At 36.0% G+C, this 13,046-nt stretch overlaps 1 protein-coding gene across 1 annotated transcript in view; it reads right to left on the reverse strand.

Moving 5' to 3' along the window:
* CLIP4 (CAP-GLY domain containing linker protein family, member 4) overlaps positions 1-13,046 on the reverse strand; it is a 60,061-nt gene that overhangs the window by 15,059 nt on the left and 31,956 nt on the right. The window contains exons 8-11 of the mRNA XM_008566397.1: positions 9,525-9,611; positions 8,594-8,737; positions 5,661-5,795; positions 2,325-2,448 (exon numbers count right to left, since the gene is read on the reverse strand). Of these exons, the coding sequence (XP_008564619.1) occupies positions 2,325-2,448; positions 5,661-5,795; positions 8,594-8,737; positions 9,525-9,611 (490 nt within the window). The remainder of the gene's footprint in view (positions 1-2,324; positions 2,449-5,660; positions 5,796-8,593; positions 8,738-9,524; positions 9,612-13,046) is intronic.

Consider the following 13,046-nt stretch of genomic DNA (forward strand, 5'->3'; position numbering starts at 1 on the left):
GCAACCCTCAGTGTCGCGCCCGTACCGGACCAGGACCGGCAACGGGATCGCAACCCTCGGTGTTGCTCCCGCACCTCACTCAGCCAGTGAGCGGCCGGTCTGTATGTGGGATCCGAACCCTCGGCGGGAGTGCAGCCGCGCTCCCAAGCGGCGCACTGTAGCAGTGCGCCACCGGGCCGGCCCCAGGGGGGCTACTTTTAAATGTACCACCTTAAAGAAGACCAAATAGAAGGAAAGCAAAAAACAAAGTAAAAAACGTTTGCTCCATAAACAAAGTGAGGAAAAAAAATGAAACCATGAGAAAGAAGGTGGCTTCACAATGTAATGTAAAGGAGGAGAAAAAGCTGCTACATTAAAAAGCACTAAACAAGGAATCAGATTTGATCAGTATTTACTGTATATAAAATATGCCAAACTATGCACTCTGGGTGATCAAAAATGAAAAGAAGAATCCTAGCCCTCATGACTGGGAGACAAATAAAACTTCGAAGAGACCGTAGCACCGTGCTGATGAAGATATACCCAAAGCAGCATGAGATCACAGAAGACTGACTGGTGACTCAGCATGAATTTTACTACCAGATCAATCAGTTACAAGCTATGAGTCCTGAAGAAAGTCACTGAAACTCTTTTAACCATTATAGGATTAAGGTTAAGAGCACACATTCTGATACTGGACTACATGCACTCAAATCCCCTACTTGGGAGCACAGCTCACTTCACATCCCTGCACTTTACTTGTCTCTTCTGTGAACACGGATACTTTACTTGTCTCTTCTGTGAACACGGATAATTACAGAGCCTGGCCCAAGGGTTTCTGTAGAGGAATAAACGAGTAACTACATGGAGAGCATTGGAAACAGTGCCCAGCAGATCTAAGGGCTATGCACAGCTATTACCTCCCTTTCTTCCTTTACAAAATGATTACAAGACCAGCAGATCTAAGGGCTATGCACAGCTATTACCTCCCTTTCTTCCTTTACAAAATGATTACCAGAAAGAAAAAAAAAAAAAAAAGAGCAAACTGTCTAAAAGCAAAGGCTTAAGAAACAATAACAACAAAATAACAAAACTGGGCTGAAGCCAGCTCTACTATTAATTAGCTATATGACTTCAGCTAAGTTAATTTATCCTTGGAAACAGGTATCTTCACCTGCAAAATGAGTAGGATCATAATACCTTATAGTTCCCTGGGCTTGCAGGGAATTGATGAGATATGCATCTAAAGTATACCATTCAGAGCCTGCCACTTATTAAATGCCCAATAAAGGCTTTGTAATAGTTATCGTTATTTTCCAGCTTACCTGAACAAATACTTATTCGGATCAAATGAAACAAATAACGTTTAAGTGAAGATACTTTATAAACTACGAAGCACAGTATGTTAAATTATATCAAAAATAAGAAAATAATTTTACCAAGTACATCATAGAAAAGGGATATTAATACCATAATTATATGTCATTATTCAGTTTGAAAATAAACTGAGAAAGAAAATGGACATAAAAACTTAAATTTGCCAGGAGGAAGCCACACAGTCTAGGTGTAAGGAAACGAGGAGATTCGCAGGTTGCCATTGGAGTTCTAGTTTCATGAATATGACTATGCCATATGTTATCTTTTATTTGAAGATTACTATCCCATTTCCCACCCACTGAAAAGCATAACAAGCCAACTTCTTTAGCAGCATAAAAGAAGTCATTTCACATAATATAACGGTACCTGGAATTTCATGAGAACTTGTTTCTGCTCAACTTATTTTTTAAAACCAGAGTGAGGCACTATGAAAGTGTACTATCTTCAGAAGAAAGACAGAGGAGGTATATTACATAAAAATCCATGAAGCTTCACTTCCCCCAAAGTTCTACTGCCTATCTATTTTTGAAAAGTAAAGAAATCAGAGGAAAAAGCCATTTTTGTTCCATTAGGTTTGTAGGAGAATGAATGGGGTGCCTGCTGGCAGGAAGTTTAATGTAGTTAGGATGTGGCTGAAGCAATCAGAGAGCATTTTTACTTTTGTTTGCATGACAGATTAAGCTTGCTGCTCCCAGTGTTCTTAGCTGCAAATGCCATTTCTAATAGCCTACACATACTCATAGGGTTTGCAAATGAGGAATAAAGGAGGATTTTAAAATTGCAAATCCTCAGCAAAGCAAATTTAGCTTCCCATGAGTCTTCTCTCTGAAGAAGGTGGTTGGTTAACCCCTTGAAAGAGGACATGAGCTACAGTCAGTGCATGTCTTTAATATAAAATTAGGGTCTCTATAAACCACTGCAAATTTTAAAAAGTTCCTGTGAATAAACATAAATTACATTTTTCTCACCTTTGCACCCTAGATGGGGGAGCAAATATTCCATATCTTGGAGAACAACTAAAATACTGCACACCTCCAACTGAACCATCATTCTTGCCATGGGGTTTTTCCAGCTCTATACCATACCAATATCCTAGAACATGAATATTGCATTTTAAAATCATCTGCACTTTACCCAAAATCATTATGCTATTATACAAACCCAAAGTCTAGATGGTTTAACATTTTCACAAATGACCAAAATGATAGAAGATCATCATAATTAAGCTTTCAAATGATAAAATTATGAAATAAAATTCAAAAATTTTAAAAGTGAACAGGAAAAACATTTTACAAGCATAATTGCAGAGTAGTACATTAAGGCAGGAAAATAAAATGCACAAACACAGATTTGGCAAGGATTAACTATTATGCAAGTAGTGTATGACTAAAATACATCTAAAAGCTATAATGAGTAAGAAACTGTCCTTGACTTAGTAATATAGTATTTGAGTGAGAAAAGTGTAGCATAATACTGAGATGCATAAATCATAAAATAAGCATGCAATCTTTTCATTTTACTCTCTCAATATTAGAACACCACACACAGTTCTTAAATAATTAAAGACAGACAAAAATAATATGGAAAATACCATCAGACATCACGGTGACTCTGCTTTTTCTTCCACCACACCCCCCAACCCAAGATGAAAAAGCAAATCATTTTTAGCTAATTGGAAGAAGTTTCTAAAAGACTTTTAGTATTTAAAGGGGCCCACTGAGGAAAGTAATAGGATTTTATTTTCTAGACAGCCTAAAATTAAAGTAGCAAGGTGGCTTTTAGCATGGTTCCACCTAATATAAGGGAAACGGACACACACTGCTAGAGCAAGAATTCTCAAACTGAGGGTGCATTAAGAGCAGTTAAAAGTGCTCAATAGTACATACATTTGTGATCCAAAAGGTGAATACAGTAGTAATTGTATTTGGTCTCTTAAATCAGTATCAAATAAAATATAAATACAAAGATACCAAGAAACATTGTAAATTACAAAATAAAAAAATATTGTCAGATTACTAGTTCAGAGAGACAATTATCTAATTTTTAAAAAGCCAACCTAGAAGAAGTCCCTACTTTTTTCCTCTTATGCTCAAAAAGACACATATGCCCATTCCAGATATTTGGATTTGGGTTGAAAAACTAATGTACAACCATTGTCTTTTATACTTACATAGTCTTTCCACGTGATATAAGTAACATCTACAAACCGACTGTTTAGCCATACTAACGCTCTGAAAATAGGTCATCATGTTTCTGAATGTCCTAAACCAGGTCAGTCTGGTTGCCACTGTTATTCCTCTGAGTTCCATAGTTACATTTTTCCAAGTTTTACTTCCTTCTGCCTTTGATGCTTTCCTATGTAATTTTTACATTTGCCACTTTACCATATAATTGCTACGTTACCATGTAACTCTTGATAATGCGTAACATACAACAGAAAAACATCATGACAAGGGTTAACAATAGCGACTACACATTGTCTGGTGGTAGTATGTTATGGATAGCTTCCCATTTAAATGTTAATTTTCTTTCCAAGGTGGCACTGATAAAAAGAGGCTAAACATGACCTCTCTCAGGTCTAGATCTTAAAATCTATAAAAAGGCTAGATACTACCAATATTCTGTAGAAATGATTAGTCTAAATTCTGATGGCACATGATATACATGCTATCCTTCCTTAAAGGACAGAATGATTTTAACAGAAAAGTTTCCAACATTTATTTTATTCTCTTATTAATTCCCAAATTTCTAAATGTTTTACATTATGGATTTAAAAATTAAAAGCCAACGTAAAATGATGAATTTTATCCAAAGAATCAAACTATTTTAGCCTTGTTTAATATAATCCAGAGGTAAACTCAAAAGGCATATGGTGACTGAAAAATAACCTACTTGTGGGATTCCTGTTTTTATTTGAGAACTATGTTAAGTACATCCTAACTAATCTCAGTTACTACCTGGAGACCTAAGAGAGTCACAAATATAAAACATAACTCATCTCAAATCAATCAGTGACTCGCAATTAAAAGTGGTATTGATGAAACAAGAATGTGTTAGGAGACAATTCGCCGTGCTTCTCTCATGTCTCTGCATCTTTGTGCAATTGAGCATTGACTGCCTTTGTTCCAGATGATCTTTCATGGATATCTGTATAGAAGCCTTGGAAGACAGTCTCTCTCCAGAGCAAAAGACAGGCATGTGGAGCAATAAGTACAAAACAAAGGTTCAGAGTCCTTATGGTCAGGTTCTTATCCCGGTACATAAACCCCTGGGAGCACAGGTATCACCTAGTAAGGCTCAGGCAACAGTGCAGAAAATGCCGCTACTCTGGCTACTGCTATTACTGTGAGTACTGAAGTCCTTTGTCTCTGACCCAGAATTCTTGTATCTTCCACCAACATCTACAGGCTAATTTGGTAGTTTTCAAATAGGGTAAAATCTTGTATCTTTCAAAGTTATTGACAGAATGCTACAAACTTTTTAAAAAATCAGTTTTAGAGGGGCCGGCCCGTGGCTCACTCGGGAGAGTGCGGTGCTGATAAAAAATCAGTTTTAGGTAACCTTTTCCTAGAATGTTGCAATGCCACCATGTGTTAAAATAGCATATTGCTATTTAAGACATACAAACATGGTTTCATTCAACTGGCTTCTATTTAAAATTATAATCATTGAAAATGCAAAAAAAAAAAAACTTTTGGAAACACAATGTTAAGTATAGATTGGAATGAATATGTATGGTTTCATTCAACTGGCTTCTATTTAAAATTATAATCATTGAAAATGCAAAAAAAAAAAAAAACTTTTGGAAACACAATGTTAAGTATAGATTGGAATGAATATGTAATACACAAACATGTATTTTTAAGGTCCCCAGGGTATCCAAAAGCTTTTTCATTTTCCTTTTAACCCTTTTGCTTGCTTTTCTCTCCAAGCCACTCTGATAAAAGCTATACAGTTAACTCATTGCCTACTCATTTTAAAGATCATCCTTGGCATAAGCCTAATCTTAAAATATTTTTCCTGCCATTAAGCACATTTGGAAATCAGTAGGAATAAAATTGTAGAGTGACAACTAATTTTCACATTAGACAATGTAAAATATAGTTGACTAGAAAAATGTATAGATGAGTCAACCTTACTAAAAAGTCTGTTTTTATCACTGTTTTACATTTTTTGTGCCACTGTTACCACTCACAAGGACTGTTAATAAAGAATTCTCAATAATTAAATTTTATTTATATGTACAGTGTTAAACATTTTGTATTCTAAACAATTCTTGAACAAAGAATATGCAAGTGAGTTACCTGGAGCAAAGTTTGTTGTCCCAAAGAACTTAATGGTACCAATTCTCTGGCCTACAACCAACACTCTCTCTCCAAGGTGGAGTTCTCCTTCACAACGGGGATTATTTGCTACAGATGTTGATGAGGAATTCAAACCTGCTTAAGTGATTGGTGGGGGAAAGAGGTAGGGCAAGAAAAGAGAAGAGAAAACAAAGTAGAAAAAAAACTCAAAAAGCACATTAACCAAAAAATTACTATGTATTCTAACTATCTAGTCTCCTTCACAACGGGGATTATTTGCTACAGATGTTGATGAGGAATTCAAACCTGCTTAAGTGGTTGGTGGGGGAAAGAGGTAGGGCAAGAAAAGAGGAGAGAAAACAAAGTAGAAAAAAAACTCAAAAAGCACATTAACCAAAAAATTACTATGTATTCTAACTATCTAGTTAGAGATTTTGATATTTGATGTTTTTCATTACATACATCATCTACAGTTGTATTTCTCACGTGTGAGGTCAAGCTACTCAAAAGAAATGTGAAGGGTTTCCTGAGAAAATTATTGCCATGCGGAATTCATACAACCTGATTTCTGGTCAAGTATCAACTCTGCCAAGATTGCCTGGTACACTCTACTAGAACAAAGGTCAGCTAATTTTCTTCTGTAAAGGGCTAGACAGTAGATAGTAGATATTTTAGGCTTTGCAAGCCATACCATCTCTGTCACAACTACTCAACTCTGAAGTTGTAGCATGAAAGCAGACATAGGCAATATATTTTTTTAAATGTACATGACTGTGTTCCAATAAAACTTTACTTATAAAAACAGGTGGTAGGCCAAATTTGGCCCATGGGTTGTATTTTGCCAATTCTTATTCTGGTAAAATGCTAGAATTATAGTCGTTCACCTGAACTCTATAAATGATATATACAGGAATGTGATTTGAAGGTAAAATTGCTATATGGTTCCAATTACCCCAAATTGATTTCCTTATTAAGAATAAAATCACTCCCCTCTCAACTTGACTCAAAACTAAGCCCTGAAATGGCCATTATTAAACATCAGAAATCCTAGAGAAATACTGTATAGAAAGCTGTTCAAACATAACAGCTGAGAGAAAAGAGGTGGGCCCTTGAGCCTGTCCCATCCGCACATAAAGAGATTTGAATAGCTATCGTCTGAGAAGACCTAGGGAACCCTGAGGAGGGGATGGGATGGGAGACAAGTCATGCTGTGAGAAAGGGAGAACCTGCAAACATGGCAACAAATGAAGGAACGTAAACCCACAGAGAAGGAAGGTCTGGATAAAGTATTATACTAACAAGTCCTAGACGCTCATAATTAATATTCTATAGCACTTGATAGTTTACAAAGTGCTTTTCATAAAAATTGTAATGGTAAATAAGATACAAACTTAGGAATTAACAAAGACATGGTGTTCACAGCCAGTAGGTGGTGCACGTAGGTTTTAACCCCGACCCTGTAACCAGAAATCCTCAGGTCTGTCCCCATGCTGCCTGTAGACAGTGGACCGAAGACCGCAAGTTCAACAGTGGGACACACAGGCTGAGACCAGGACACAGACTTCCTGCCCTCCCTCCCCCATTTCCCTAATCCCTTCCTTCTGCTCCTCTTTCTCTAAGTCTTTATCCTAACTTTCTATTACTGCCCACATCTCCCTCAAATGCAAATCTAGAAGAAAAAGTGGATTATCTATTTATTGTAGAAAAACTTCTTAAGGAAATGTCCGGGGATCCAAACAAGGACTTTCTCTCACATATCTCCCACTCTCCGCTCTCTCCCCTCTTTCTCTTGATGAAGGAAAGATCCTGTTTAACTCTGATAATTCTCTTCATCTTCACTATTATTTGTTCATAACCCTCAAATTTATAAAAAGAAAAAGGTAAATATATAGGCACACTAAAACTACTTTTTATAAAAAGGAAAAAAGATAATTCCATACCCACATACGAATTTTAAAATCAAGTAAATGTCATAAGTCCAAATACCAAACGAAGGGGGCCTTAAACTGTAAATAAAATGAGGATAAACTGCTGCATCATGGTTTCTCCTAGCAGTAAACAGAAATCAGCTGCAGTGTGGGGAGTGGTAGCTATTCAGAGAATAAATATTCCAGGTAAACAATTTCAGGCAAAACTTTAGGTTCCTACTCTCAGGGTCCCAACTTTTAGGTTTATTATGTGAATGCTACTGTTGAGGGTTTGGGGGTTTTTCTCCATTCAATAAAGCAAGTATTTCAAAGAGAAAAAAAAAATCCTGTCATGAACATTTTCTATAATAAAATATTGGTTCAGTACAAGTATTAGAAGTATTAAAAAACAAGCTGGTAATTACTATGAGGTTCATTAAGAATAATTTATGCCAAAATGGCTTCATTTCCTTTCTGGACAATTTTACTACATAGGTAAATAAGTGAACCGTAATAGACACAATCTATGTCGATTTCAACAAGAAGTCTGATAAGGTGTCTTATGTGTGCTTACACATAACCGAAGAAATGTGGACTGAGAGTATGCAAGATCCACAGCTAGTTAAGAAGCCATATCAAAACAGGCTGTCATTGTCACCCTGAGAGCAGACCCTCTAACCCTCTCATCCAGAGTTTTAAACAATGACTCGAATAAAAAGAGAAACCACACTTTCTAAATATAAAGATGACACAAAGCCATGTGAAAAACCTAGTACGCAAGAAACGAAATTTAGATGGGACAAAACCACTAAGAATAAATTAACTGAAAATAAATGCAAAGTCTTATATCTAGCAGCGAAATGAAGAGACCTAGCTTAAGGCTCAGGGGGAGGCGGGGAAGAGGGCAACAGTTCAATCTGATTGAAGTGAAGGGTTCCTTCTACACTTTTAAAAAGATCAAATCTACTTACAAACAAACCAAGATAAAAAACACCAAGAAAGCCTGGTTGAAAAAGCCATAGATACCAGCACTGGCTCTAGACGAAAGAGAAGAGCTTGTGCTCACTGTCTTCTTGCTATTGCTGCCTGCACTCAACTTCTTGGGGTAGCTCTGCTTGTGTTCCAAAGAAGATGCAGAGGAGGAGCTGCTGATGGATCCAGGCAGGGTAACTAAAATAGGTAACAAAAAATATATATTAAAGTATGGAAAGCAGGTGGGCCAATAAGATGCTTTTCCAGGGAAATCCTTCTGAAACTCTCCATTTAGCTTGCTCAGCTCTGGATTATCTAGTGTCAAATTAAATGCCTTATTTCATCCAAATAAACTGTGGTTTATACATAAAAGATTTTATAATACAAGCACACACACACACACAGTATTTTAAGGATTCACACTATAAGATCACAATCTTATATAGGAGGTGTCATCACAACAATTAATGTAAATTGACTACCTAATCTAACGACCACTACCACTCACCTCTCACCCTAGATAACTCAGTAGAGTTCCATATTATTTATACATAAAACAAAAATGCTATTAATATGTTTTAAGGTAAAAAAAAGTTAAATATTAAAATGTTCCGAGTTAAAACTGAAGGCAAGCAGGAATATTCAAGCTCAATTCACCTAATGATTTGATAGCTAAAGGTGACTTAAACATTATGTCAGGCTATCTGTACTATGGAATTCCCAATTATTCCCTCTTTTAGACTAGTTTAGTAGTTCTCTAATTTAAGTGTACATAGAATCACAATACAGGATTTTATACAGAAAAAGTATATACTTTATTATGAGCTACATAAGGGATTTTCAAGGATAATTTTTACTATAATTATTTTTCCCTTATCAACTTTAAAATTTAACCCCCACATAGACTGTTTTACCACTATATTATTTTAAAGTTTCATCAGTAAATTGTATTTTAAGAAACAGAAGTTATAAATTACATTACCACCTTTCTCTGTTACAGTTTTCAATTCTTCACCAGGAGCCAATGAAAGTGGTGATTCAGAAGCATTATCTTTTTTTGACGTCATCAGTCCTAGGACACAGAAACAGAACATGTTCCGCAAGAGAGAACTTAACATTAAACATAAAAATGTGGTTTTTTTTCTTTAAATTACATGCACATCTCATTATATAATCTTATCCACTTCTGAAAACATGTTGGATAATGCATTCACAGACAGCAGGGACCAACAGTTTGTTATTTAAAGGAGAAAGAAAAGAATGCATGCCCTGCCCATCTGAAAACCTTAATTTCCCCAAATATCACTAAAAGACATTTTAAACCTATATAACAATCCACTAAGGATTTCCAGGTAATATAAAACATTTAAAACACAGTTGCCTAATTGTTTAATACTTACTGCACTCATTAGTGAGGATGTCTGCACAATGCTAGCAGGTAAGGCAAACCTGTCAGAGCTGAGATACAGCTGCCGCACATTCACTAGGACTGAAAACAACTTACATGATTTCACTGGTGTCTGCATAGCAGATTTTCTATTTAGACACTGAATTTGGTGTAAAAACTTTTGCAAATCATTATAGCGACTATTCATTTAAGTATTTAAGTAAGGGTTCAGATAGTAAGAAACTCTATACTGTATTCTGAAAATCACTACCAGCCACTCTTACCACACCCAACTCCCATAAAAACCCACTTGGGGGGGAAAAAAAAAGCTCTTGAGTAATAGTCTGCCTTATTAAGACTTCTGTTTCAATTGTACAGAGCCAAGCTATTTAAATAATAAATCTAATGGACTACACCCAATTTTAAATCCTGCCAGGCATCCACTGCAATTCTACTCACTTATGAAGCACTTTGGGTAAATAACTGTGCTTGGCACTCCGAGCATCACAAACATGAACAAGACACTGCCCTGGCCCTAAAGGAGGGCTTTTCCATTTCGTATGGTGAAAAGACATGAACATGAATACCTAAAGTTTGAGGACAGTTTTTATAAAAGCACGAGCACAGGAGCAGGAGGCAATAACCGCGGCTACAACGGTAAATTAACGCCTCATCAAGAAGATCACATTCGGAAACAAGTCTTGAGGGACAGGTCAGATTTCTTCCACAGAACATGGGAGATACGGGCAGGAAGAACTGAGGGAATTCTGGACAGACAAAAAGAAAATCTTGAAGAAGGATACAGAGAATGGTGAGTAGTGTGGGTGGAATAGAGCACCTTTGGGACATGGGATAAACAGTAAAACCTCAGAGGGGGCCAGTGGCCAGCTAAGGAACTGGAATTCTCCTGTAAAGAATGAGCCTCTGCGCATTTGCAGTGCTTTTCGGGCTCTGAAATGGAGGACTGGCATGAGCAGAGTTCTGTTCAAATAACATGCCGTAATAACTTCGTATAGCATACATTATACGAAGTTATACGAAGTGACAACTAATTTTCACATTAGACAATGTAAAATATAGTTGACAAGAAAAATGTATAGATGAGTCAACCTTACTAAAAAGTCTGTTTTTATCACTGTTTTACATTTTTTGTGCCACTGTTACCACTCACAAGGACTGTTAATAAAGAATTCTCAATAATTAAATTTTATTTATATGTACAGTGTTAAACATTTTGTATTCTAAACAATTCTTGAACAAAGAATATGCAAGTGAGTTACCTGGAGCAAAGTTTGTTGTCCCAAAGAACTTAATGGTACCAATTCTCTGGCCTACAACCAACACTCTCTCTCCAAGGTGGAGTTCTCCTTCACAACGGGGATTATTTGCTACAGATGTTGATGAGGAATTCAAACCTGCTTAAGTGGTTGGTGGGGGAAAGAGGTAGGGCAAGAAAAGAGGAGAGAAAACAAAGTAGAAAAAAAACTCAAAAAGCACATTAACCAAAAAATTACTATGTATTCTAACTATCTAGTTAGTTAGAGATTTTGATATTTGATGTTTTTCATTACATACATCATCTACAGTTGTATTTCTCACGTGTGAGGTCAAGCTACTCAAAAGAAATGTGAAGGGTTTCCTGAGAAAATTATTGCCATGCGGAATTCATACAACCTGATTTCTGGTCAAGTATCAACTCTGCCAAGATTGCCTGGTACACTCTACTAGAACAAAGGTCAGCTAATTTTCTTCTGTAAAGGGCTAGACAGTAGATAGTAGATATTTTAGGCTTTGCAAGCCATACCATCTCTGTCACAACTACTCAACTCTGAAGTTGTAGCATGAAAGCAGACATAGGCAATATATTTTTTTAAATGTACATGACTGTGTTCCAATAAAACTTTACTTATAAAAACAGGTGGTAGGCCAAATTTGGCCCATGGGTTGTATTTTGCCAATTCTTATTCTGGGCCGGCCCCAGACTACACACCTTTTAAAGACAAATTTCAAATGTTACTCATCTCTGTATTCCCCCACCATATCTAATTATAGTTCCTTACATAGTAGGGGTATAATGAACCTTTTTGACTATGAAATCATAATCTTCCCAAAAGGCCTAGCCTCAGTTCCTAACAATCAGAAACAACATCGTGTGTGCTAGGGAGGGAAGGCATGCAGAGACGGGGAGGGGGTTGTCTGTCTATAGCAGTTGGGAGCATAAAATTCCATTAAAAGGGATTTTGTTCAAGCAATAAAATAGCCAGTATAAATAAGTATGCATAGACATTAGAGATAGTGAATATAGACTACACTCATAAATACCAAGATAATCTGGCTATTTAAAAAGAGAAAATAAAGTCATAATATGTACATTACACTCTTTTTCTGAGTGTTTATAACCTAACAAATACACATCATGACTAAAATGGAATATATTAAAAACAATTAGTTTTAAAGCAGGGTAGAAACACTCAGACTCTACAAAAAGTGAATATTTTAATAGCTAAGAAGTGCCGACTATACCACTTTTCTGCTAATCTTGAAATTCTTTCCTCTCTTGGATTATACACTACTTTGTCCTGATTTTCCTTTTTTTTCTTTTCTTGACTTATTCACAAATTTCTCTCTTGTCTACTACCTATGGGAGTTTCTTTTCTTTCTCTAGATTCTTTTCCTTGCCAAGTGTGCACATACACATGCCAAAGCTTAGTGATGACGATGATGATGATGACGATGATGGTAACTATAACCAGTATTGCCAAGGGCTTGAAGAAAGTTATTGGACTCTGGGAATGTGAATCCAGACAATCTTTCTAGAAGACAAAAATCCTGACCTAATCCACATTATGGAATTACAAGGAAATAATTCTACTTAAAGGTACAGACAAAGGTTAAAAGTTCACATTTTATAAGGAAAAGACAGATTTCAAGAGAGAAAACAAATTCTAGTTTACTAGAATGTCCCAAATTCTAGTTTACTACTATGACCCAATTTTCTGAAACACTTCTGAAAATTAATCACAAGAAAATAATACAAATAGAAAAGACTGTGCACCTGTATATGTCTTCATGGCAAATTTTTTTTTTTTTTTTTTTTTTTTTTTTTTTTTTTTGTGACCA

This window comes from Galeopterus variegatus, unplaced genomic scaffold (assembly GCF_000696425.1).
Source record: "Galeopterus variegatus unplaced genomic scaffold, G_variegatus-3.0.2 Scaffold239, whole genome shotgun sequence".
In the NCBI taxonomy this organism is placed as follows: domain Eukaryota; kingdom Metazoa; phylum Chordata; class Mammalia; order Dermoptera; family Cynocephalidae; genus Galeopterus; species Galeopterus variegatus.